This window comes from Falco peregrinus, chromosome 4 (assembly GCF_023634155.1).
Source record: "Falco peregrinus isolate bFalPer1 chromosome 4, bFalPer1.pri, whole genome shotgun sequence".
NCBI classification, from domain to species: Eukaryota; Metazoa; Chordata; class Aves; order Falconiformes; family Falconidae; genus Falco; species Falco peregrinus.
In genome coordinates, this window is record NC_073724.1 from 21792485 (window position 1) to 21818092 (window position 25608).

At 43.2% G+C, this 25608-nt stretch overlaps 1 protein-coding gene across 2 annotated transcripts in view; it reads left to right on the top strand.

Moving 5' to 3' along the window:
- Positions 1 to 25608, top strand: part of HUNK (hormonally up-regulated Neu-associated kinase) — a 59048-nt gene that overhangs the window by 10691 nt on the left and 22749 nt on the right. For both annotated transcript variants that reach the window (XM_055802497.1, XM_055802498.1), the window contains exons 2-4: positions 9250 to 9542; positions 18421 to 18476; positions 23970 to 24105. In XM_055802497.1, coding sequence (XP_055658472.1) covers positions 9250 to 9542; positions 18421 to 18476; positions 23970 to 24105 — 485 coding nt within the window. The remainder of the gene's footprint in view (positions 1 to 9249; positions 9543 to 18420; positions 18477 to 23969; positions 24106 to 25608) is intronic.

The following is a 25608-nucleotide window of genomic DNA, read 5'->3' on the forward strand; positions in this document are numbered from 1 at the left end:
GGCTGAAGTAAGAGGAAAGGGGAGGAAGAACTGCAGAAGTACAGGGAGTGCCAGACTCTGTGGAAGGGCATTAAGGGGGAGCGTGAGGAAGCCCTGAGGAGTCCCTGAATGCAGCCTTGCAGTATTGACAGTCTTAAAACTTTTGTGTGGTCTGTCGTTACTCTTAGCGTAGCAGGAACAGCCTTGTAGTATGTCCTTACAAACGCCACTGCCTTGACACATGTAAACTCTGTCTCGCCATGGAAACGCTGATTTGGCTGTGCCGATGCAGTTGGCAGCAGAGCCGTGGGTGAGCTGGGCTGTCTGCGGCAGCATCAATATTTGCGTGACTCCTCATGACACTTCATGTCTTCTGCGCTGGGGGAGCTCCAGCAGCGATGTCAGAGAGCATGCAAAATTCACACCCCTCGATGCGACTGCTGACAGCTCCCAGAGCATCTTGCCTAGGTCAACCCTCATCCTCCCATGTTGTGCCTTGTCCCGACACTCTCTGCAGGGACCAGAGGCTCCTCACATAGGTACAGGCACTGAAGCCCAAAGGGATCACAGCAATCATCCAGCCTGACGTGCTATACTTCCTGCAGAAGATGAGCCCCAGTACTCTCATCAGGAGTTTCTGTATCAATGTTTTGTTGAGCTATTGCATACCTTTAAAGGCGGGGGGGATTCAAGATCTATATTTATCTCTGTAAAAGAAGTTGTCTCTATCCTTACTTCACCACACCTAAAAAACCCAGGGGTCGTGTTTATAGCCGGAGTTTGCCCAGTTTACCTTTTGGGAAGTTAATTTTTATTGAATTAGATTAAAGACCTTTCTGTTATCAGAAACCTTTTTATCATGTAAGTACTTGCAGAAAATCATTGTCAGTGATTAACACTCTCCTAATGAAATATTTTGAGCTTCAGTCAGTTATTACAACAAACGGTTCATGGACCTCAGACTGTTCCTGAAGCTCTTTCCAGAGCTCTTCCCAAATTTTTAACATAATCTTGTAATTACTGGCACCAGAACTGGATACAGTAATCTAATAATAGTCCCCAGTGCCTTGGACAGGTGTAACTAATACCTTTTCTTATTTTAACAAATACATCCTGCTTATGCTTTTAGGGATTATGTTTTAAGTTGGCTGTGGCATCGAGAGGGCTTATGTTCGTTTGCTTGTCTGAAGTACTCCTGAATCCTTTTTGGCATTGCTGGGTACTGTTGCCTTTGGGTTGTAGGTAATGGTAAGATGTTCTTTTTACCCCCTGGCAATTCGATTCTTTCTGTTCAAGCTACCTTGAATCTGAAGTACATGAGTGAGCACACTCGGAGCTACCTTCTGATTTGGAAGACTTTATTTCTTCAGGGGCTGATTGCAAGCTTTCCTTGACTGTGTCTAGTCTGCCAACAGAGAGCAGCCTTCTGCCTACTGAGGCATTTATCCTGTACTTGTCTGTACAGCAGCTGGTTTTATGTATTGCTGAGTCCAAAACTCTTCGCTTGCAGAGACTTGGAAGAAAATACTTTAACAGAAGTGACTCCTCTCTACTTTTTTTGATTGCTGATTTTACTGATATCAGAGCAAACACAAAAGAAAAACTATGTATTTGGCTGTCCTACAAAGAGCAGATATAAAAACTGTCAAAGACCAAACATTGCCAGTCAGGTGTGAAGCAAAGAGATGATACTGCTTGTTTAACGTAAAAACTTAATGCGTCTCTAGTTGTATAGCTACAGAGCAGTGTTTTCACAGTGCATATATGTGCACATGCACGTACATGTTTAACTGCACCTCTGTTCCCCCTGTTCCATCTGTAGCGAGCATACAAGGCAAATATAAAAGGTATCAGATGGCCATCACTGAATGGTTGTCCTTTTCTATCCTTGGTAAATAGGACAGACGTTCTCGTGGAAGAGTCTGCCTTCATGCATGGCTGTGGGTTTGGACGATCGCTGGCTTCCTTGGAGTGAATGGCTAAGCTATAAGCAGAATTAATTGTTAGGGAGCGATTACCTTCTTGTGATACTTTCAGAAATGCTCTGCTGTTTTCTCTGAAAGTAGTTCTTGAGAGGTGAATAGGACACTAACATTTGTTAGGGAACCGGGAAGCCAAGCAGGGTAACCCAGGGGAGTCCTACCAAAAATGCCACCCCAGGAGCCTTTTGAGACAGGTTCTCCAAATTGGGTGGTATGGGCTGCAAGGTAATTTGGCAAATACCTAACATCAAGCACGTTACCTTCACAGTTTCATTGTGTTCAGTCCCATGGTGAAAATTAAGTTTGTGTTTCTATGGTGGTGTCTTGACTCGTTTGTGTCTGACAGTCCTAATGGAACACCTGTGATTTCCCTCTGCCTTGAGTGGAACATGTGTGGTTCTTTCTGAAGGTGTACAGTTTATTTATTTATGGTATGCATTTGCTTGGGTGATCCTTTTCTTTAGTGCTTTATTTCTTAACATATTAGAACTTGCTGTGTGTACACAAAACTATTGCTTTGCCATGCTGTAAAATTTGCTAAGTTGTAACAGCTAAAGGAAAGAATAAATGCTACCCAGTGAATGAAGTTGGCATTTTTCTAATCCTTGGATTCAGTTGTGAAAAGCAACTTGTTACATGCCTGGCTGGTTGGTTGCCCAAACTGAGATACCCTTGAAGTGATGCTTTCAGGTCTGTGCTGACAGTTGTGCAGGCTTCAGATTAAGGTCTGCTCAGTATGATTTGAATTGGCTACCCAAAATCACCAGCCAGTTTTAAAAACTAGGCTCAGAATTTTTGTGGTGAGAACAGTGGTAAATACACAGCAAACTAGAAGTGATGCCAGACAGCTATCACTGAAAGGAAGGAAGAAAAGAAAATTAATTCATTGCATGAGCCTTCTTGGGCACATCAAAAAAAAAAGCTGGAGATGGGCTTGCACTAATGATGGCTGTAAAATACCTGCATGGTCTGGCTCTTCGTCTTATTTTCCTGGCTAAGATTAAACTAGACAATAAAGGTTTGTGGGTTTAGGTGCAGGAGTCCAAGTCTCAGGCTTTCCCATTGACTGTCTCTGCACTTCGAGCCTGCAGCTTTGAACTTCATCTCAATGGTTAGGGTACACCAAGCCTCCAATGGCCCATGGCCCAGGTGCTGAAAGTCAGCGCTGCCGCCTGGCTTGGCATCATCTCCAGCAGGTCTGCCAGAAGGAGGACTCTGGCAAAAAAAGAGGAGTGCAGGAGGAAAAAAAAAAAAAAGGAAAGGGGAAAAAAAAAAGGCAGAGGGGTTGTCCTTCCAATAGTTGAATAGTCCCTCTGATAGTTGAATTTGCTTCTCTTGGTCTCCTGGCCAACGGTGCTTGTCGTATTCTTATTCAAACCACTTTCCTCTCAATTCAGCTGAAGCTCCCTTTGGCAGAGGTCTGCAGGAACTGCCTTCCTCTTTTTTAAAGTTAGGAGAGAACTTGCAGAAGGAAACAGTTCAAGTGGTTGGGTAAAGGGGAAAACTCTTTAAAGGCCCTCAAAATGTCATCCCCAGATTTTGCAAGGTCATGTACCATCTTCTGTTCTCTGTAAAGTTAAAACATGTTACAACATTATTTGCTGAGCTGGGGCCATTGCTATGAAGGGTTCTTCTCGTTGTTATGGCAAACATCTGACGTGAGTATTGTTCAAGACCCCTTGACTTTGACTTGGCAAAGAGGCCATTGAGAAAAACCTGTTTTCTGGCAAACAAGAAGGCTTGCTGCCATTGAGATGCATCCTTCTGCCAAGAGGCAGCCCGTACAAAGACATCCGACCTGGCAAGCGAGAAACCTGAAGCTGAACTTGGACCTGTGTTCCCTGAGTGCTAACGTACCATGTGACTGATGTCACTGCTGATCATAAGGTTGTTACTTGGGTTTTATTTATCATTATTTTATATTGTGATGTGGCTTAACTGGTTGAAGCCTGGGATTCACCAGGGAAAGCTAGGTAGAGGGATAGATGTTTCTACTGTTAAATCAGGGCTTGAATAAAGCTCTTTGCACCTTGGGGAGGAGGGGATGGCCAACCGAAACTACAGAAACCTGATTGCCTTCCATCAATTTTGTGTGTAGTTGAAATTAGGTTCTACAACAGGCTTGGATCCCCACTCCCCCAGCATTATTATGTTTTTATGTTCAGCATCATCCTGGTATCCAGCATTTGGTTTCCCATCAGCAGCACACTGCAGGTGTACCATGCCTTGAATTTCTTATTGAAGTACGACAGAAGTTGAAAAATCCAAGTTTTCAAAGCAGACTTCCAACACCGAGGAGCATTTGTGAAGGGTTGGTATGAAGAAAAAAAATCTTTCACTGAGCTGTGCAGTGTGACAAAACGACAGTGCTGCAGAGCAGTCAGGCAGTGATCTAAATAGACCTTTGCATGTCCGCCGGGTAAGCAAACATCTTTGCCTCACTAACAAAAGCACAACTTCTTGACCTGTGTTTTTTTCCAAATGTCACTGGTGGGGTTATAAATAGCCAGCAGAAGGGGAGGGGGAGAAGATGACAGTGACTTCTGCCCACTGAGCACCTGGAAGTTCCTCCTGCCTGGCACAGCAGACCTGTCACTGGCTCTGTGGGTTCGGCGTGTGGTCAGGGCACAGATATGGGGAACTGCCCAATGCGAAATGTGCCTCTTGCATGGGCATGTGGATGCTGTGCTGGGACATGCTTAGGATGCATGTGAGCCACCTCTTTGCTTTGGTGCAATTTCATATGTTTGAGGCATGACTATTCAGAGGGAGGGTGCAAAATGTGTTTTCTTGGATGCAGCAGTGATCTAGCAACCAAAACCCTGGCTGCCAGATTTCTCCAGGCAACGCTTGGTCCTTTAAGCTGTCTCTTCTTGCTTTTCCTCAAGGCCTTGCTGTCAGTGTTTTTGTGCAGTTTGGTGCCAGTCAGCTCCACCCCCCTGCCTCTTTCTTGCAGATTCAGAAGCTCTCCTAGAACACGAGCTGGCAAAACCCCTCCGCCTGTGTGTGTCAAACACGTGGCTTTGTTTGGGTGATGACACGTGCCTGTATTTGCTGATGGTGTTTTAACTGCTTCATTCTGTAAGCAGTGTCACCATCTTCCTCAAGGATCTGGGGAGAAGAGTGGTGCTTGCACTTCCACCTCACCTCCGCTTCAGTATGCTTTAGCTCAACCTGAACTATTTTAGTGCGACGATTGAGAGAGGCAGCAATTGCTCATATGATGTGTCACACCATAAACTTCAGGAAAGTAATTCATTCCACCAGTGTAATTCTAAGAGTCGGGAACCAAAAATATGGCCTATTACTCATCTTTGTATCTCATAATACAGAATAACCTAAACCATTTATTTATTTACACAGCAAAGCTTTAACCAAAAGCAAAGTGTTGAATGTCAGGAGCCTCTGTTGCTACATATTTAGAGTAATTACTTGCTTTACCATTTGGTTTTTTATTTCTGTGCCAATATTGGCCAAGAATTTAAGTCAGGAGATATGCATGATGCAGAGACAAAGAGCCCATACTTGAAACATGGGAAAGCAAAACTGAATAATTGGCATGTCTTGACTAGGCTATGAAAGCTCGGATGTGTTTATTTTTTGGTTATCTAACATCTGCAGTATTTTCTCTACTGGATGCTTTTTTCTTCTACATGAATGAAATTTTCAGGTATATGCACACACATCTACACCGTACTGTGTACATTAAATGCATCAGTGCACATTCAGTCTTCACTTACCTTGGTCTAACTCCGGATGAACTCGGGGCTATTTAGCAAAGTTAACCCTGGAGTAACTGAGCATGGAGTGTTTGATCCCTAGATTTCCTATATATGCTTCAGAGAAAATTGTAAATCAGAGGAAAATCCAAGAAACCCAAACAAGCAAAAAAGATCCATAGGAGCTTTGCTAAGAATGCTGACTCCATTGCACAACGCTTGTACACGGGATGCATTTCATTTAGGAAAGCAAAGTGATCTTACAAGAAAGCAAAATCAAAACAGACTGCAGTGCAAGGGAAAAGGCGTTGACTAGATGGACAGGAGACTCAGTGAAAGGAATCATAAGGAAGAAGACCCAGGAGGAATAGAGAGGAACAAAAGCTAGAAGCTATTATGGAGGACGTCCATATGAAGGTTGGTAGGCTGCTTGTGTGTTTAGGTCAGGTACAGATCTTTTTATTTAGCTCTACAGAGGTTTCTTTAAAGCCCCTGGCTTTTGAATAGTCCCCGAGATGGAGAGAGGGGCGCATCTGTCTACTGCAGCACGGACCTAGGAGAGGATGCAAGGTCCCACGCACGTCTGTCCCAGGAGCCAGCAGTGTCACACCAAAGCTGGTTTCCTGCCCGGTGTGGGAGGTGGAAGTCTGCCACAGCCTTACCTGGTGGGGTACTCCTCTCTTTCCCCTATGTAAAGCTGTTGCCACAACAGAGCTGTTTTTCCGCCTTTGTCAGCTCTGTCAGCTCTGTTGGTGGATCTCTGGGACCTGATGCAAGGGGCCTGGGAGGGGGAAAGGTAGCTTGGAGTCGAGGGTGGGTCTGACAGCAGCTTTGCTTGTCTGCTGGGATAGGTAGGGTGCCTGACTAAGTATCTGTCAAAATCAAGGAGAAAATTTGTCCTTAAGGCACAGAAAGCTAATTCCTTGTGACAGTGAAAAAGTCATCAAGTAGACGCGTAGTTGGCTCTGTCTCCTGGGTTCAGGTGGTTGCCCCCATCTCCACAGCTGTGTTCACCCTGGACAACAGATGTGGACACATGTAGTAGTGTGCTTTTTGTTGGTCAATGGATTGAAGATGACTTACCGATACAGGTAACGGATCACTGCTCCATACTGTTAATACTCCATGCTTTGTATCCTGCAGCTGTGGAAAATATCAGCTTTTTTTTTTTTTTTTTTTTTTTTTTTAATTTTTGCAGAGATTGTGTTGTGCTGCCAGCAAACAATCTGGCATCTCATGTTTCTGTAAGCCATGAATTTGTCCTCACCAGAATAACTTCTGTGGTTTGCTGTTTAAATAATCCATGCAAGCCTCTGTGTTCTCAGTTCTATCTCATTAGATGGAAGAACGTGCTAATTTAAGACTGTTTCCTTGGTGAATCACCTGAGGCTTTCAAAACCGGTGAAGTTAAGCTCTGATTTACCTGTTGTTTTATCTTGCGACTAAATGATCTTTAGTGTGACTAGTCAGAAATGTAGCTTCCAGGTTTTTATGGTCCAGATACTGCTCTGGGCTTCACCTAGGCAGGTGTCTTGTGTGTGGTGTTCAGCCTTATCTTTTGATCAAGAGTATTTCATCAGAATGATCTGTCAGCAGCAGAACTGTATCCAGCTATTAACATGCTCAGTGATACTGACTTCTGGCTCTTAGGACAGACTATGAAGCCCCAACTCCTGTAGTTCTATTTTTCAATTTCTCTGCTGATAACGCCTTGAATCAAGTCAAGTTCTCCTGTCAAAGGGTATGGATCTATTTTTGTTGACATATTTCCAGACTGTGTATTTTGTGGCTTTTGTTCTCTGTAAAGGAAAACCAAAATGTTCGCTAATTTAACCTTTCCTTTGCTTGCAGAAAAAATAAAGGTAAGGCTGATCAGACTGGGAGCTGTCATGTGCCTGATGTGTGCTTGGCACTTTCTCAAGCTAGGAAGGCAGCCAGATCCATTTTGAATAAGTTTGTCTCCCTGTTGCCAAAGCCCACCAGCACACTGTGCTGTGGATTGTCACGGGGTTGTTGGCCGTAGTTGAAAGTGAGTTTGCTGCGAGTAGTTAGTTTATCAGCCATGAGGAGGGATGTTGTACGAGCTGGAGGTGGAGGGAGGCCTCTTGGGCTTTGCGCTGTTGTCTGGGTGTTAAGAATAGGGTAAATAAAACTCTGAGGTTTTCCCCACATCTGTTACTCCTTTTCGTTGTAGGAGTAAGGTAATGCGGGAGATCCTCCAGGGCCAAATCAAGGCAGACAGCAAAGCTGTGGATGCAGCATCTTTGTGCCTCTGTCTAAGGGGGGCAGATGTGGCATTTTCTGTGCATTTTGTTGGACCTGTACCCATGCAAACAAGACTCCTTTGCATCATGTAAAATTCAGGGTCACGTAGGAATACCGAGCACTGTGTTTCCCCCCGCCCCCTCATCCTGACAAACAAGCAGCTGTCACTTGGGTAATGATGGGTGAGCTGAGGGCTCTGGGTGTGTGCGGTGAAGGACTTCTTTGTGGCAGAGCTCTGAGGAAATGAGGAGCCCTGGAGGAGGATTTTGTGGTGCCTTTTGTTGCTCAGCCTGGCACAAGCTGTTAAATCATTGTTTGGTGCAGATGACCTGGAAGTCTGCAGCACCCAATCTAAACAAGAAATCTCAATAGATAAATAAGTGGCTATAAATTTGAGGCAGAAAAAGGCAGATACTTTTATTGTGGCTATTTAGTGAATCCATTAAAACAATAAAAAGAACCAGATTCGTTAGGCATAGAAGAGAGCGATACCCTCGCCTGTTCCATCCTTTTGTTCTCATTTGGCATTCCGCACCAGCAGTGAGAAGGGAAGCGCTTGGATAGACACTAGCATGTGGTGTGTCGTAGGTTGTGGTACAGTCTCCCTAGTTTTATTGCATACTTTCATGATGGGCTTCAGTTGACTTGGACAGCTGTGAGCAGGTGTGCCCCTGAGAACTCGCATTAAAAAAAGTTTTGCAGAGTTGCTTAGTTTTAGAAGTCACAAGGGAATCTTCTTTCATGTACGTTTTGAAAGAGGAAAAAGAAATGTGCTAAGAGAGTGGTACCAAAATTATTTTGTTTTTCATAGTATGTTTTTATTCTGTCATGCGAAGCTGACACTTGGCTATAGTTTAAGAAACTTGTCATGGAAGCATGTAATCTCAACTCGTATATCCAAAGCCAGGAAAAGCCAAAAATGACACTTAAAACTTGTAAACACAAGCCTGAAGACTTTATGGGAAAATAGATAAAATAAATGCCCAGCATTAAGTATACTAAGTGTTATAGTGGGTATAGTTAATGAGATTGTCTCCTCTCTTTTGTTACCTATTCCCTTGCAGTAACTTTTGTCTGTCATTGTAAAAGGCAATAAAGAAAGAAATTGTCAGTGGGGTTGGAAAAAACAGCTATTTCTCAGACCTGGGTAGCTGTGCCTGAAACCATGGCGCATCAGTTGAGACTGACATTGTTTTGTGGTTTGGTTTGGTTTGGGGTTTTTTTTGAGGTTGTTTATACAAGGTTAAAGGACTGAATTATAGGTGTGACTACCAACAACTCCCTCTCCTCTGTTTTTTCATTAGGTGGCAGTGAAAGTAATTGACAAGAAAAGAGCCAAAAAGGACACCTATGTCACCAAGAATCTGCGACGAGAAGGGCAGATCCAGCAGATGATCCGCCACCCGAATATTGCTCAGCTGCTGGATATACTGGAAACTGAAAACAGCTACTACCTTGTCATGGAGCTGTGCCCTGGTGGCAACTTGATGCACAAGATCTATGAGAAAAAAAGACTTGAGGAGCATGAAGCACGCAAATATATCCGGCAGCTTATCCTGGCAGTTGAACATCTTCACCGGGCAGGAGTAGTTCACAGGTAATCTTAAAAACCCTTTCTGTTAAAATTTATCTTAAAGCCTCCAAGTGGTATTTTGGCATTTATTTGTATTAGTAAGGAGACTTCCTTATGAGAACATACTTCTGACAGCTTTTTTGGCTAATCTTCATGGTACTGTTGTAGATACTCATACTTTAGAAAGTACCTGCAGAAAGCACTTAAGTAGGTATGTAGCTGCAGGTGAGCACACGGGAGCCATGCTGACTCCGTGTCCTGAAATATAAGCCTGTGCTTTGCAAAAGTAGGGCTCTTTCCCTGTAAGTACTATTTTGCCTCTTCAGAGCTCTGTGCCAACATTAACTAATGAATCATTTCAGTATTTCTTTGAGGAGGTGGTTGCATCTGTTGTTTTACTGGTGGAAATACAGCGGTATAGGGAGGTGAACTGATTTGCCTAAAGCCTCGCAGCGACACAGCTGGGACAAAGCCCAAATGGGACCACACAGGTCCCTTGCTTCTGCTTCTTTGCTCTTTCCATTTGTTACATTGCCTCAACAGGACCTTGCAAGTTTGAAGACAGTGAACTGCAATGCAGAGTATGCAACCATTTAGTTCATCTCGCAGTGTCTTCTCAGGAGAAATCCAGAGCTGTTGCAATATGTCACTTGCTTTCTTTAGGACCTTTGTTCAATTGGTGTATAAGCAGGATGTGGATCTCCTTGCCAGGAACGTGCTGTGGAGTTAAAAGTTTCCCTGGGCTCCAGAGGAAACAGGGCAGGTTCATCAGAGAGAAGTCTGTGGAGGTTTGCTGAATGAGTAGCTACCTCTGCCCGAAGCCTCTAATCAGCAAGTGGTAGAGGCTGGGAGAGTGCAGGTGGAGATATCACACATTGTTACCTGTCCCTGTCACCTTCTCCACTTACGTGCTCTTGGCTGCTGTGGAGACAGGACGGTGGGCTGGGTGGACCTTTAGTCTGAGCCAGTATGTCTTGTCCTCTGTTCTTAGGTATATTTATAGGATAATGTCTAAGACGGAGGCTCTGCTTTCTAAATTTGGGCCAACTGGTGTTAAGTCTGGACTCCCACATAGTTCCCATATGATGCTGAGCAAGTTGTGTGGGCCCCATCCTCTTAGGTTATGTAGGCACGTCGCAGGAGCTAGATGCCTGAATACTTTCGAGGATCTGGGTCTTAGTTTCCTTGGCTGCACTGACTGTGTAGAAGATGGAGAGCTGTTGTACACACCCATCCAGAGGGCTGCTGTGCAGGCAGCTGGCAAACCGCCTGAAGGCAACCCACAGCCAGCTCCTCCAGCTGTGCCCAGCTGTGTGCTGAGCTGCCTACCACTGTGCAACGCTGTTGGGTGCATCTGGCCTGGTGGAAATGCGTGTGCTCTGAAAACTGCCTTTTTTTTGCCTAGAATCAATCTGTGTGTTCCCTGTGGTCCCTTAGGGATAGGTGCTATGTGCACATACAACCTTGGGTGTACTGAGGTCATATCTTGAGCGAAATTTCATGGTACTACTGAGTATTCGAGCAGCCACCATGTCTGTTCTGCAGGTTCTCTATTGGCAGCTAAACTGCTGACCTCTTTAAATTATTAACCCCACAGTTTGGGGCATTAAAAGGGAAGTCTGCTTCCTGCTTTAAGGGATCAATTGATACCTGGTATGTACAGAGAGAAAGGAAGGAAAAAGGTCAAAGTTTCTGAGATGGGCAGAGGAAAACCCAGCAGGAACAGCTGAACATGTTTATCTTTTAACAGCAGTGTTGCGTTCAGCAGCAGCAGTTCGTCTCCCTGAAAAATTTACCCTCTGCATAGTAGCTGAAGCACTTGCGGGGGGTTGGTAGGCTTAGCTTTGATTCCCTTCTTTTTGAGAGGAGATTCAGACCCGTATTTTGTACAAAAATAGCTTGTTCACTAGGTACAAGCTAGAATCAACAGGCTGCTCTGGTGGGAAGAAAAGGCTTTGGGGTTCAGAGAGACCGTGAGCCTGAGGAGCTCGAGTTCCTGGACGGATGCTGCACACTCGCGGCAGTTCTGGCCCTGACCCCTTCTCTCCGCTGTCCGTGTGAACACAGGCGCAGCTCAAAGAGACTGCAGTGTGTGGGACCTTGACGAGCAGAGCAGAGGGAGGAAGCAGCCCTGGAAATACTGCCATGCTCTGCTGCATCTGCCAGCTGAGTTCTATCCGTCCGGCCCTGCGGCATTGGATTAATCCTTACCCCAAAGGCAGTGTACTCCATCCACTCTGTTTCTCAAGTCACAGCACAGCACAGAGCTCGTTCTTGGGAGTCTTCCATCTGGGTAATGAGCAGGTCCAATTCTGCTTGAGCTGATAAAACTTGACGGAATCACAGGCCGTGTATCTGCAAGTATTTTCTCTAGCTTAACCATTCAATGCCTCGATTTATTCTGCAAACAGAGTATGTAGAGCAACGTAGGGATGCAGGAAGAACACTGGTGGCACAATCCATATTTATTCTCCTGGTTCTCTGTGAGCGAGAGAGGGAGAAAGAATAATAGTTACCCCAGGAGTTGTCCTTCAGCATCAGCCTTTTGATCGTGGCAACTCTAAAAACAGGCTACTCGATCAGCAACTGAAGAGGGAGGAAAAAAATAGTGCAGAAGTCTGATTCATTCTCACCCTGGATGAAATGGCAATGTTTTGTTGTTGTTATTTTTAAAGCAGGTAAAAATAACAGCACTTTCATCTACGTGGTAATCTGTGGGTGTTGGCGTTCACTGCCTGTGAAACAAAACACGGCATCCTGGGCCAGAAGGCAGTCTACTGTTTGTCTCTTTCCAGGTGCTTTCATCGTTCACATTGAATGGGGCAGGACATTGAAAAGTGTTCACTGAGTATTTTATTACAAAAAATCACTGGGTTTGTCTGCATTATTCAGGAAATAATATAGATGGCTTACCATGTTCTTTAACTCGGGATGAAAAAAAGCCAGATGAAATAAATTGCATGCAATTTGCTTACGTTATTTGATGAATACTACTTGGTAAGCTTCATGACTTACAATCAAGACTCGGCATGGCAGAAAAGCACTCTGATCTTTGGACAAGAACTCAGTGGAAATGCTTTTGTTAAGAGGCACTGATGTGTGAACAGTGTAAAATTAAAAAACTTCAAGAACCATCCTTTTATTTAGAGAGGTTACAAAACCCCCAAACTCATGTTTGACTGTGTAATATAGATATATTTTAAATTATAAATATTTCATCTACTACGGTGGGTGAAGGCTGCAGGTTCCTGAGTGCAGGAGCTACGTCTTTGATGAGGGGTGTCCAGGTTTCAGAACTCCTTGGCTGCTCACTAAAAAAAAAAAAAAAGCCACTGTTCTATATATAATTTTATGTAACTGTTTGTGTTTCATTCCTTCTATTAGAAGAGCTGGTTGGTTGCTAAAAATATACTTTCAACAAGCTTAGCTGTGAATCAGGTAGGAATATTTATCTTTCCCTCTGACAGAGGAAAACAAACCCAAATGGCAGTGTCTGGTGAAGCTTTCTCTTTTCAGAGGGTGTTTACATAGGCCTTCGTGCTGTCAAAAAGCAGGATGAACAATAAGCCCCTTGGGAGTGTAAGGACAACAGAGAAAATGAAGCAAAAGCCTTGGTGCTTGCCACTGTATCCCAAAGGAAATCCTCAACAACCCCTTTAAAGTAATTGCAATTACTGTCAGGATGTCAAAGAAAAGAATTTAATAATGTATTGGTAGCAAAGATAGCTTTCTATATTTCCCCTTTTTCTGTCTTCGTGGCAGTGTATTCATACCTTCCACTGCCATTTTGTAATTAAAACCAGATCAGGAGTTCGAAAGACACAAAAAAGCCCTGAGGTTTTGAGCGGAGTTTGTATATTTTTCCATGATCTCTTTCCCTAGCTGAGTAAGGTAGTGCCATGCAATCCACTTGCTGAGGGTGCTACGGGGTTCCTGCTTTGGTACCTGCTGCTTTGATATGTTGGCTTTGATAACTTCCATCCGATTAATTTTAAGTGCCAGTAGTCTGGCTGCTGATGCAATATTTATGATGGATCCTGCACTACAGAACAAAGTCTCCTTTTGAAGTGCAGAGCTGGTTTGTCTCTCTATTTGCTGTCAGATTTCAAAATTATCTTTGGGCATTCTCTTTTGGAGTACTCTGCTGTAAACAAACTAAACATTGTTTTAGTGAAGACAATAGACTGAATTCCTCTTTTACAGAGGCAACTGCGTTGTACTCGGTGACGTTGTGACTGATAGAAGAATCAGACTCAATAAATAATATTTTCATAATAAAGCCTTTGAAATGTATATGGACGTGATGGTGAACCCAAATCTCTCCAACCTTGCCAACTCACCTCCGGCTCTTGCATGGGGTAGAAAGTGGGCTTGCGAGTTGGTAGTTAAGGAGTGATTTTTTTGTGGTGCTGTTCTGATTAAAAATAAGGTGCAGGAAACAGCAGCCAACAACTGCTGCTTTGCAGCTGCTTGCTGGTAAAACCTTCCTTCTCATCCCTCCTCCTCCAGACAAGCAATAAAGTGTGAAATGCAAAAACTTAAATTTTGCCGTCTGATGCCTGCAATGGCACTGAATAAGCGTCGTTCAAAAGCACACTGAGCTGACAGCTGAAGCCGGCGGTAGCTCGTGCGGTGGAGCAGGCTTGTGTTGCTCAGGGGAGGCAGTGGCTGGAGCTGGGGTTTCCAAAGTGGTCTGTGAAGCTCTTAAGCAAAGCCAGAAACAAATCAGCCCCATCAACAGGAAAGCAAACTCCTAGACAAATGCATCCCATGGAGGTGTATTTTCGAATACAGGGAATGCTGAGTGTGTGTTGCTAGCTTCACGAGCTGACTAGGCATAAATATATGCTGACTCCCCACATTGTGGTAATGCAGTTTGGTGTTTCTTGAGTGTCTTCATTATTCACAGATTTGACTAACTTGTACTATAATAGTTAGACACTCTCAGCATCATGGAACTAACCCCTCAGGAGAAGGCAGAATCTTTTGTTCCTTTAGTATTTAATCAGAGGATATTTTGAAGCTTTTCAGCAATGAATGCCAAAAACTTGTGTAAGGGGGGGGGGAAAAATCCTTTAGCCCTATTTTATGAGGAGCTGTGACAGTAAGAAACAAGGTCAGATTTACTTCAAGGAGGAAAACTTATGGTCTCCAGCAACTGCATTTCTTTTCCCCAACTCAACCCCACACAACGTGACGTGTGCTGCTGCCATAACAGAGGGCTTGCCCAGCCCTTCCAGTTGCAAAGCAGCTGTGTCCAGCCCACCACAAAATGCAAGCCACGTGCGAAACTATGAGGCTCTTTGAGTCCGCAGGGACCAGCATGTGTATCTGATGTTCAGTGCTCTGGGTCTTCTCATTGACTTCAACAAGGACTTCAATTGCTCTGCGTGTCATAGCTGGTAACTCACATTCTGCCTTGCAGTATACAGCTATTAAAAACATGCAAAAAACTCCACTGACTAAAATAAATAAGGAATTATGTTTACTTTCATTTGTTAAGCCATTGATAATATAGTGCATGAAATTCAGGGTTCCCTAACACTTTTGGTACTACTCTCTCCGTTGCAATGAATTAATGTAAATGTTCAAACAATGCAGCAATTCAGATAAGCCTCTCTTTTTCTTAAATGTAACTAAAGTTTGAATTGGACAGAACTGACATCATAAAGCATTTAGGAAGTTTGGGGAAAATCAGTCTTGTCTGTAGGGTGAACTCAAGGCATACGTGTAGTTGGATCGTACCACTGCACTTTTTGTCAGAAAGAAATGGTGGGTAACCTGGTGCATTGTTAAAGTCGCTTAAGGTATTCACTGAATAACCCTTCTGTCCTGATGGCCACGGATCTTGTCCTGACATGCAGGCTCTGTTTGCCCTTCTGCTGTTCTGGCTGTTGATAGCTGCCATCTGTATGTCCCACTGCCAGCTTGCTGCAGGGGGTCGGGCTGCCCAGGGGTCCTGCCCTCAGGTCCACATCTGTGTAGTAGCGGTTCTCCAACTATGGCTTAGTCTGAGGATTTTTGGTTTGGTTTTGCACGGCTTTTGCTTCACGCCTCTAAGGCTGGTTTGTGTGAAAACTTCTCGTTAGGTTGCATCAAGGAGTAAAAAACGATTGTCCTAGCTCCTGGTGTCACACACACAAAAAATGCTTTCATTGACATGGGTTGACAAAAATGTGCATATGGACTATTATATCAGTTACTACTTCCCAGCAAATGTGCTGAGAATAGACATATGGGTAAATATCTTTAATTAACCAGGTCTGATTGCACTCTATACTCAGGCTATATTTATTTCTTAATTTTTTTTCCTATAATAGCTTTAAAATGCCCTGAAATATTTACCTTTAGTTTTATGTTTTTAACCCTGAATCCTTTTAAATATCTTTTCTTGTGTTTATGTTTAACCCTCCTGTCACTCATTTATTATTCTAATTGCCTGCATGCCTTTTCTCCTCATCTTACAGCTTTCATCTTTCCATTCCCTTATCTTTAAAGTCTTACCTCTTCTTAGCTAATGTTTAATATACTCAGAGATTCCAAATGTTTTTTCTTCTTGCTTTGAGATGTTGCAATGTATGACCCAAAGCTCCACATTCTTCTGTTAATTTCAGTTTAGTTTTGGCTTTTTTTTTTTTTTTTATCCCTTCCTCTTTCCCATATTTTTTTTTTTGGCAGTCTCTCCAGTTAAATTCCCAGCCCCGATATCTTTCTAGAGGCTAATCACACTGTCTGTGAAAACCTCCACCTGCAAGCAATAAAGACGTGAGATGTGAAGAAATAAGACCTTCTTTGGCAGTAGGGGGAAGCAGAAGCGGGTTGATCCGGATCCATCTGGCAGGGCACATCCTCCTTGTATGAAGCCATTTTGCAGCAGCAGCCGCTGCCCTCCGAGGGAGGCTCATTTTGGAGGTTGCAGGGCAGTGGGTCTGCAGCGCAGTTGCAGCACGTGGAATCTCCTTTGGATGAGGAGAGGGATGCTGTGGGTGAGGAGAGGGATGCTGTGGGTGAGGAGAGGGATGCTGTGGGTGACAGCTGGGCTCTTGGGGTGCACAGCCTGGAGCCAGCGCTCGCCCTTGGAGCAGGAGCAGGGCTGGAGAGTGGGCTCTTTGTAGGCTGGGTCTTGGTTCAAAACCTGGCCAAATGTGGTAACATCGTTGTTCTGTTATTTGAAATTAGCTGTTACTTTTAACGTGGCTGGTTTCCTCAAGGTAACGCACTGGGTTATTGCCAGGGAGGGAGCATAATCCCCTCCTCCTGTCTCTCAGGCTGGTGCTTTATTGCCTGAGTTACATTCCTTCTCCAAGAAGACGACTGCTGCAGAAGACACTCCTCTCCTGAAGACGCGTTCAGCTGGACATTCTAGGAAAGCCTGGATATCGCCCCTGAATACCTGAAATTTGCAAAATACTCTCCTTTGGTAGATTCCTGTAGTATTTCCCCTGTTTCTTTCCACATGTGTCAGCAAGGAAAATCTGCAAGAAATGCTTACTAGGGTGTAGAAGCATCTGGAGAAGGTACTTGTAGTTGTATTGGTGAAGTGAGTGGCATCCTACCTGCAAGTGCTTTCCTGCCTCAGGTTTATTTGAAACACAGCATGGATGTAAAGTGAAATGGAGAGGAACGTTTTTAAAAAGGCTTGGAGTTGATGACAGCTGTTTTTCTTTCTTTCCCAGATCCTTTCTTGTGGAAGTACTTGGTGTGATTTGGTTGGTTTACTTGTCTTATTTTATTAAGCCTTATATCTTCATCTGTAATAGAGGCATCCTTCATTACTCCCTTTGCCTTACAAAGGCAAAATACCATGGATGTCACTGACTTCCCATAATTATAGCTGATGGCTTTATTATCCAGATTTTTCTGAAGCGTGCTGGGAGAAGCATCACTGCCCATCTGAGCTATTGATATCCCGGCATGGTGATCGTTAGAAATATTTAATGTCTGGATGGAGGAAAAAATCTTATGATAAAGACACAGCCAACTGATCGAAGTCATGAACAAGTTGTGTAGCAACCCAAAGGATTTTTTTCATATTATACTTAATGCTTAGTCTGTACAGTTCGGTGTTTTGGGGTGTTTGTGTGTGTCTGTGTGAGATCTCAGGAATATTTTTCTCAGGTAGAACATGGCTTAGGAAAGCACAACCATGTTCTTAAGTGATGAAGGGGTACATGTAAAGCGTTGGTTGTCTTGTAGAAGGAGACTGCTTTCATTTTATCCTCTCCTTCCCAAAACTGGTCCAGGCCCTGATATGTACTGTGGCTCTGTGAGGTCAGGCATGGTGGAGAAAGCACTATATGTGGCATTTGGAAAATCTGTGTGGTTTCTTCTCTCAGCTTTGTTACTGGCCTTCTGGATGGCATTGGGCAAGTCATTTCAGTCCCTTAGCCTCAGTTTTCACCTCTATCAAATGAGAGTACCAATGCTGACCACCCCTATAAGGAGCTTGGATGCTTCATCCCCAAGGAAGGTTGATTCTGGTCTCCCTTGCAGATGGTAGCAGTGGATAGACGTTTGACTCCTCAGATAGATCCCTGCAGAAGAGTAATGAGAAAGTGACTTCCAATTCCAAAAACATATATTAGAAATGTTTCCTGTGTCTTAAGATTTCTGCAGACTTTTAAGTACATGAGAATTCTGAAGAACCTGATTAATTACAGGATGTACTGACAAACGTTTATAAAGTAATTTTGTGCCTGAAGAATAGGTGGGAAACTGTGTGAAATCACTGGTAATTTTGGAGAGGAGATAATGCACGGGGCTTTCTGCTTTGAATGTGGAACCGTGTGCTGTTTTCATGATACGTGTTATTATATATGAATCTTGTAAATACACTGGTGAGAGTGATGGGAAACTGCTTCGTTATTTTGGAGGCTCACTCAAAATATTTTATTTCTTTCAGAGACTTGAAGATAGAAAATCTGTTGCTAGATGAAGACAACAATATCAAGCTTATTGGTATGAAACCAGTTTGGCAATTCCAGTAATTAAAATTGGTAGTTTTGGAAAGAGAGTTTTTGAGACTTCATAATCCTCCCTGTGACAACTGCTAATGTTGCTGCAGAGAGGAGCTGAGAGAGTATAGATAGCAATCAAGCTGTTCCTGACAGCATCTTGTGAAAAATTGTTCCAAGTAATTCATCTTTAACTGGGTATGGGAATAATCCTACATCTTTTAACCAACAGCTTTCATATTCAAATCAGGAACTTTCTAAAGAATTAAAGAATTGACACTACAGAAGTAATTTATTTTATTATCTTGATAATTTCATATTTACTAAGGGTTGGATTCTGCCCCCATATGCATATGCTTCCGCTGAAGTCAGTGGGAGTTGCACACATTTTTAGCAGCTGGCAAAATTTGGTACTATATTTATATTCATTAAATTTGCTTCCAGCACCTAATACAAAATTGGTTTAGAGGGCTGTTAAAAAATAAAAAAGATCAGTGATAGAGTCTTGATTGTATTTGGGTATCAGCTGTAGGCAGTGCTCGCTTCATTCAAGCTGTGCAGACATTTTAGATTAATCATCGGTGGGTATAGTCTCTCACTGCCTCTGCGTAACTCCCATTAATGTTAATGTGGGCACTGAAAAGAAAATATTCGCTTCATAAAATAAACCCCAAACATCTGTTTATATTTATCTCCATGCCTACACTTTTGCCAACAGCAGTGTCTGTAGTTCCAGGCTTAAAAACTCAACTACTTTCTTTCTTCGGAAGGTTTCATGATCTGAAAAGTGATGAAAAGCACTTAACATTCAGGTCAACTGGACACTCACTGTAACGTATAAAGCACACGCACTTCCAAACAAACAAGAAGAGGATGGCAATGAGATCTGAAATACTCAAAATTTACATAGGGAATTCAGTCTTTGGAAATACTACCCTGACTTTTAGTCATTACTCCGTAGTAAATCAACTGACTCTGAGCAAATAATAGCAAAGGAGAACTCTGCACTACCTCAGCTGCGGGTCAAGAGGATACTGATATGTTACCATGAATCATTCATCAGTAATGATGGATACCACCCATTATCTTGATTTAGCAGATAAGTGAGACCAGATGGTTTACAACAGTGCTATATGAACATCTGATAGATTTAAAGAATTTTTATAACTTTCCTGTTACTGGGTGTTTGATTACACAACAGTATGTGAACTTGACATCCAAACCCAGACCTAATCAGATGATACATGTACAAGTAAAACTCACATGCCAAAAAAATTACTTCAGAACTGTTCCAGCAGTTTCATTGGCTTCGGTTGCACAGAAAGGTCTCCTCGCAGTGGGTGGTGTGGGAAGAATAGAGAAAAGAGACAGTTTGATTTTCCATAGCCTCGCTAGCATTGAAATAAATTGTCCTCAGGTCTGCAGCCTGATGTTTTAAGCAAAGCAGATTGTGCACAGTATGTATTTTAAAACAAAGCAATTAAATTCCACGTCCAACTGGGTATGTTACAGAAAAATAAAGGTTGTTTTATTAGTAATAATTTCGCTGTAAGTAAAACCAGATTTAATATCACAGTCAGCTCATGCTGTATCTCACTAGCGATGTTGGTGATCTCTGGTTGTTCACCTTGAGGAAGCAGTGCCTCTGTTCTGCGTGCTCTCTCTGCTGCACTTGCAGGGAAAGCTGGAGTGGGGGCTGCAGAAACCATCCTCGTGTCCCTGTGCAACCTCTCCTCACCATTTTCCAGGTGGTAGCAGAAGTAGTGCTTGCACTGCTATGCAGTTTTCCATTGCCACCAGGGTTTCCCAGGACAGGGAAAATTTTCCAGCACCCATCTGTGGCTGGCAAAATGGACCATACAATTTATAGACCAAATAATTTCCTCTTCCTCCTCCCTGCCTGTTCCCTCACTCAGCTCAGTCAGTGCTTAGTACAATATTTTATGTAGTCTGTCTTTCTAGAAATGTAATGAATCAGTTGTGTCATCACATAGTTCTGCCCAGGAAGGTTCTTCAGGAGGGAAGAACATGTTTTGAGGAATTACGTGCTGCTTTTCATGCTTGGGAGAAGAGACTTAAGCTACAAAACCCACTCACATTAACAGCTGTGGGGTGGGAGCTTGGTCTCAGTGTCTTGTACAGCAGCAAACACACTAGTACCTAATGAAAATGTTGCTTTTATAAAACTGTGAAATGAAGAAAACCCACCATAAAGGAAAAAGAAAAGGTGAAATGAAGATTAAAAATGTAGCAGGAAGTGACATTGAAAGTCTCTGCTTGTTCATGCATTTCAGTGAGAGATGAATCCCTTGAGTCCCTTTCTTCACCCAGCTTCTTAATGGCACCTTGCTTTTGTTACTCGTTTTAGCTGCGTGACGAGATGGTTTATAATATGTTCTTAGATAGTATTATTAGAAAAATTCCCTTTGCTGTGCTAAGTGGACTTATTCTTAGCTGTCTGTTAAGTCTCAAATCTAAGAACATCAGGACTGGAAATGCTGGAAATAACTCACTTCATCTGCCAGCCTGTGGTGCCAGGTGTCTGATAAAGATGCCATGAAAAGCCACTCGCAGGCCATGAGAAGTCCTTGGCATCCTGCTCGAGTACCTGTGGCACCACAAACACCCTGCCAATACATAGCTCTGCTGAGATCTGTGGAGCTCTGCTGGTCAGACTTGTCCACGAGCTTGGTGCTCAGGCTTCTGTTATTTAATAACTCTTTCCCAATTTTAACTGTCACAGCTTGAGATAGCCATTTATCCATAGCTTGATGTTGATTTCCTGGAGGCGTTAAAGAGTAGTAGTGTAATGCGATACTTCGATAGTACGAACAGTGGGGGTGGTGGAGTTGCCATGTCATAATATTTACTTTGGAAAACCAAGTGTGGCCTTTGATCTGAATTCTGTAATTAGCTCGGCTTATTGAAAGGAAGCCCAAGGCAGAGGCAGGAATGGCAGTGAAATTATCAATGCCGCTGGTAATAATGTTCTTACCAAGATCAGCAGTGCATCCTTAATAAAAATCACGCTGCGATCATGATGTGCTGCCACAATGTTAATAACAATATTTCCATTTCTTTTGCAATAAAACCCCTGTCCCCAGTATGCATGCATTTGTGCGCATTCTGCATTTCAAGAGGCACTAGGGGAAAAAAAAACAAACAAAAAAAACCACCAGCCTAGACTAAAAGAATGAGCTGAAAAAGATGAGTAAGATGTGTATAGTTTAAGCAAGTAAGATAATGAAAAGCACCACTAGAGCATCCTTCCATTGATAATGATAGAGGGATGCAGATTTACACCATCTCAGAATATAGCCCTTTGATTGTAATACGTTGATTGTAAAATGTTGTATTACAGTCAAAGTAGTTTTGAGGTGGTATGACACAGTAGGGTAAAGACCATGAATAATACTGCGTTGAGATGTTATTTCTAGGAATTAAAAAAAATATTTTACAGTTGATATAACTTGTCTCAGGCCATAGCTAATAAATATGTTGATTAAGTAAGTGGATCCTCGGAAGTATTTGTGTAAGCCTCAGGAGTAATACGCATCTAGCAGAGATGATTAAGCAGTGTCCAGAGACAATTGTTTTCCATCAGAGACAAGGAAATTGTCTTGATCCACCCTTCAGTTTTTACAATGTTCTTCAGCAAAACCCCTTTGAGCCTCTTTAGATGTTTAATATGGTGATTCTTGTCTCTTTTATGCTTGTCTTGCTCTCAAAGATGACTTTGGGCACTCCAGCTCACGTAGTCATCTTTATAATTACATTTTTTTGTAAGCATCATTATTATTTCTTTTGGCTGGTTTTGTGAGGGAAGAAAGCTTATGTGACTGCCCTGTCAGGGCTCTTCTGATCCCTCGAGGAACTCCTGTCTGATTTCAGCCAAATTTAACGTGGTGCGAAAGCTAAAGGCTGGTACTTCAAATCTTAAGCAAATAAGTAGGGAGGAGGGACAGGAGAGAGGCCCACATTAATGACTGTGGGGAGAGAGTGTTGCATGGGCCTGCGAGATGTGATGCTTTTAGCTCAGCTGAGCAGGTGGGTAGCACACCCAGAAAGCTGCTGTTTTGCGAGACACGTAGATGCAAGACATAAGCCTATAGGAAGAGTCTGCCTCTCCTGCCTCGTGTATGTTTAAGACGGTTTTCATTTTAAAGGCGCATGCATTCTGGGAATTTTTAAGACTAGATCAAAAAAAGGAAAGAAACAAACCAGATGTAAGTGTTCTTAATAGCAGTATTTTAGTTGTTGCAGCTGTCATCAGTAACAAGCTATTAATAAATGTGAACCTCTTTGTGACCTCCCCTGCTCCGCTACTCCTGGATATGTTCCCCAGCAAAGGCTGTTGTCCTGGCCCGTCAGCTTTGCCCATGTCATCCTCCTCTTGCAAGCTCGTCTTGCTTCTTCTCCTTATCACATCAAGTTGTTTGACTTAACTTTCAGGACACTTTACAACCTCTCCTCACCATCTATGTCAGCCGTGGTTTCATAATTGCTTTCTCCCTTTCCAGGGGTGGGCTACCACTAAACCGGGTGGGCTTGCACTCTCCTGGCTGCACATTGCCCCCAGCTGCTTCTGCTGCTTCTGCTGCTGGTGCGACTCTGTCTGCCTTTCTTTCCTTGCTTAGTGGTTTAATTTTTAAGATCCTTCCCTAAACCCAGCTCGGCCTGCAGCCATACCAGCACCAGAGCAGACGGGAGATTTTGGGAACACCCTTCTTGGCGCCAGCCTGGTCCTGGGTTGGCTGAGAGCACTTGGGAAACTGCAGCCTCCTCCAGTGCAGAGAGGCTCCCTCTTGTCTCCAGTCAGCTCATGGTGCCAGCCTTTGCCAGTCCCTTGTTATTAATGCCAGAAAAAGTGTCAGATACACCCAGGGGCCAGAAATACAGTAATTCAGGGCAGAAGTTGGGGAGGGGGGAGCCAAAGCAACACATTCCTCTTCTTGCTCCAAGATCTCCCTGTGTTATTTTAGAGCTGAAACGCTGAGTCTGCAACCCTGTGCATTTGTGCATCGCCACAGTAGTCCCAGAAAACAATAACCTCTGCCTTATAGCTGATGGTTCATTTACACGATTTAGAGGAAAATGTTGAAGAAGTCTCACTTAAACTTAGCCTCTGCATAACATACTGCAGCAGTATGGAATCCATGACAGCCTGAGGTGGCCTTCTGCCCCATGCAATGGCATCACGTAGTGCTTGGGACAAGCTCAACAGTGGTCGTTACCATCCATGAAATGTAGTTGCTTTGTGTATGAAATTGATAATTGTGCATGTTCTAAGATTTTTTTTATTGTTTCTGGAAATCTCTGGTTATTTAGCACCTCAGAGAAACAAATTATATTATATAATGTTTTTGCATGTGGGTGATTTTTTTTCTTAGGCAGTTCATTGCTTAACTTTTGGAAAAAAATGTACTTTCTTTCCTTGTGTTCTAGTGTCGTTTTACTGTATGTCTCTTTCATAACTCTCTCCCTGTGCCTTTCACAGACTTTGGATTGAGCAACTGTGCAGGCATCTTGGGTTATTCTGATCCATTCAGCACCCAGTGTGGGAGCCCAGCATATGCAGCCCCTGAACTTCTGGCAAGGAAAAAATACGGGCCCAAAATAGACGTTTGGTCCATGTGAGTTACTTCGCTAGTTTATAATTGTTACTACTGTTACCACTACCCATTGCTCAAATGAGAAACGTTATTCGTGTGTTTGGCTACTCTGAGCAAGAAAAGCTGTTTAATTAGCATGACTCTCTGAACTAAATTACACAGATATTTTCTTCTGAAAGAGATCTTTTATGTACCTGTATATAGATTACTAGAACATACAGCACAGAGAGACTGCAGTAAAGCACAGCTGTTGGTCAGTGATGTTCAGACATAGTAGAAGGCATGGCTCTGGCACAAGAGGGCCAACAACTTTTCTTGTTTTCCCCGAAGGATTCTCAAGCATTCACGTGGGCTTCGTGCACTACCCACAGTCAAGTGGAAATGTGATACCAAGTCAAGTCATCACTTTGAAAGGACCGTCATTAAAGGGGAAATAAAAATGGCCAAAAACTTGTGAGCCTTTGTGAGCTTACTAGTGTTCAGACAAAAGAAGAGACAGAAGTTCCTGTTGCCAGTGGTAGAAGAAGCTACAAAAATATTTTGGAGTTGGTGAATTTGTCCTCAGTACTGCTGTAGACTGTGCAATTCCCACTACCTGCCAGTTGGCCCTGGACATGGTATTGGTTATCCATTGATAACCAGGAGAGGAATTGGCTGAAATCAGTTGAGTTTTAGCTTTTGCTTTAGTATCAATAAGTTTTCCCTGACCAGGTGGGGATAATACCATTTGTGTAAATTTCAGTAAAGTAACAGAATTACGGTTATTCCCAAGTTGAAGTATTTGGAATGCCTGGAAAATGTGAAGAACTGTATAAGCACTACTATTGCTAAGGAAAATTGGCCAGTGTTTAGATATTAGATGAGGACCTGTGTCAAATTCATCTCTCAGTTTGACCTGGTGGGTCCCCTGTTGCACTTCAAGGCTCTTTAGAACTTCGTCCCCTGCTGAAGCCTAATTTACAGTCTGTCCTTGGAGGAGACCCACAGCTATCATTGTATGGCTACTGAATTTCTCACTCCAGCAGCGAGCCATCCGTCCACATCAAGGGTGATGAGTACTAGCCCTGAGGAATGCAGGCAAACAGAGCACAGTCATTCTTGTAAACCATTTGAATTTCTCCAGTAATAAAATCCTGCTCTTTTTTTTAAATTGAAAAACCCCAGAAAATATGGTTAACTCCTACTTTTCCTCATAGCTGAAAAAAAGGTGTCTGTGATCACTGTTCATGATAGTGCCTCGTGTTAGTTTCTCTCTGTTCACATATGTGTGTTCAGCAGACTAGGGAAACAGATTCCCAAAAGGGAGGTGTTCCATTCAAATTGGATTTGAAGCCCTTTTAAGAGGAAAAAGAACAAGAGTTCCAACCCACTTTTCATCACGGACTTTTCTGGGTATAAACAAGCAGTAAGCTTACTGCTCTGAAAAATGTCATTGTTCACACCTGATCTTTGGGCTGCACCAGAGGGCGTGGAGCTCACCTTTGGGTGCTCCACCAGGACCTGCAATGTCCCTGTTGCTGTGGG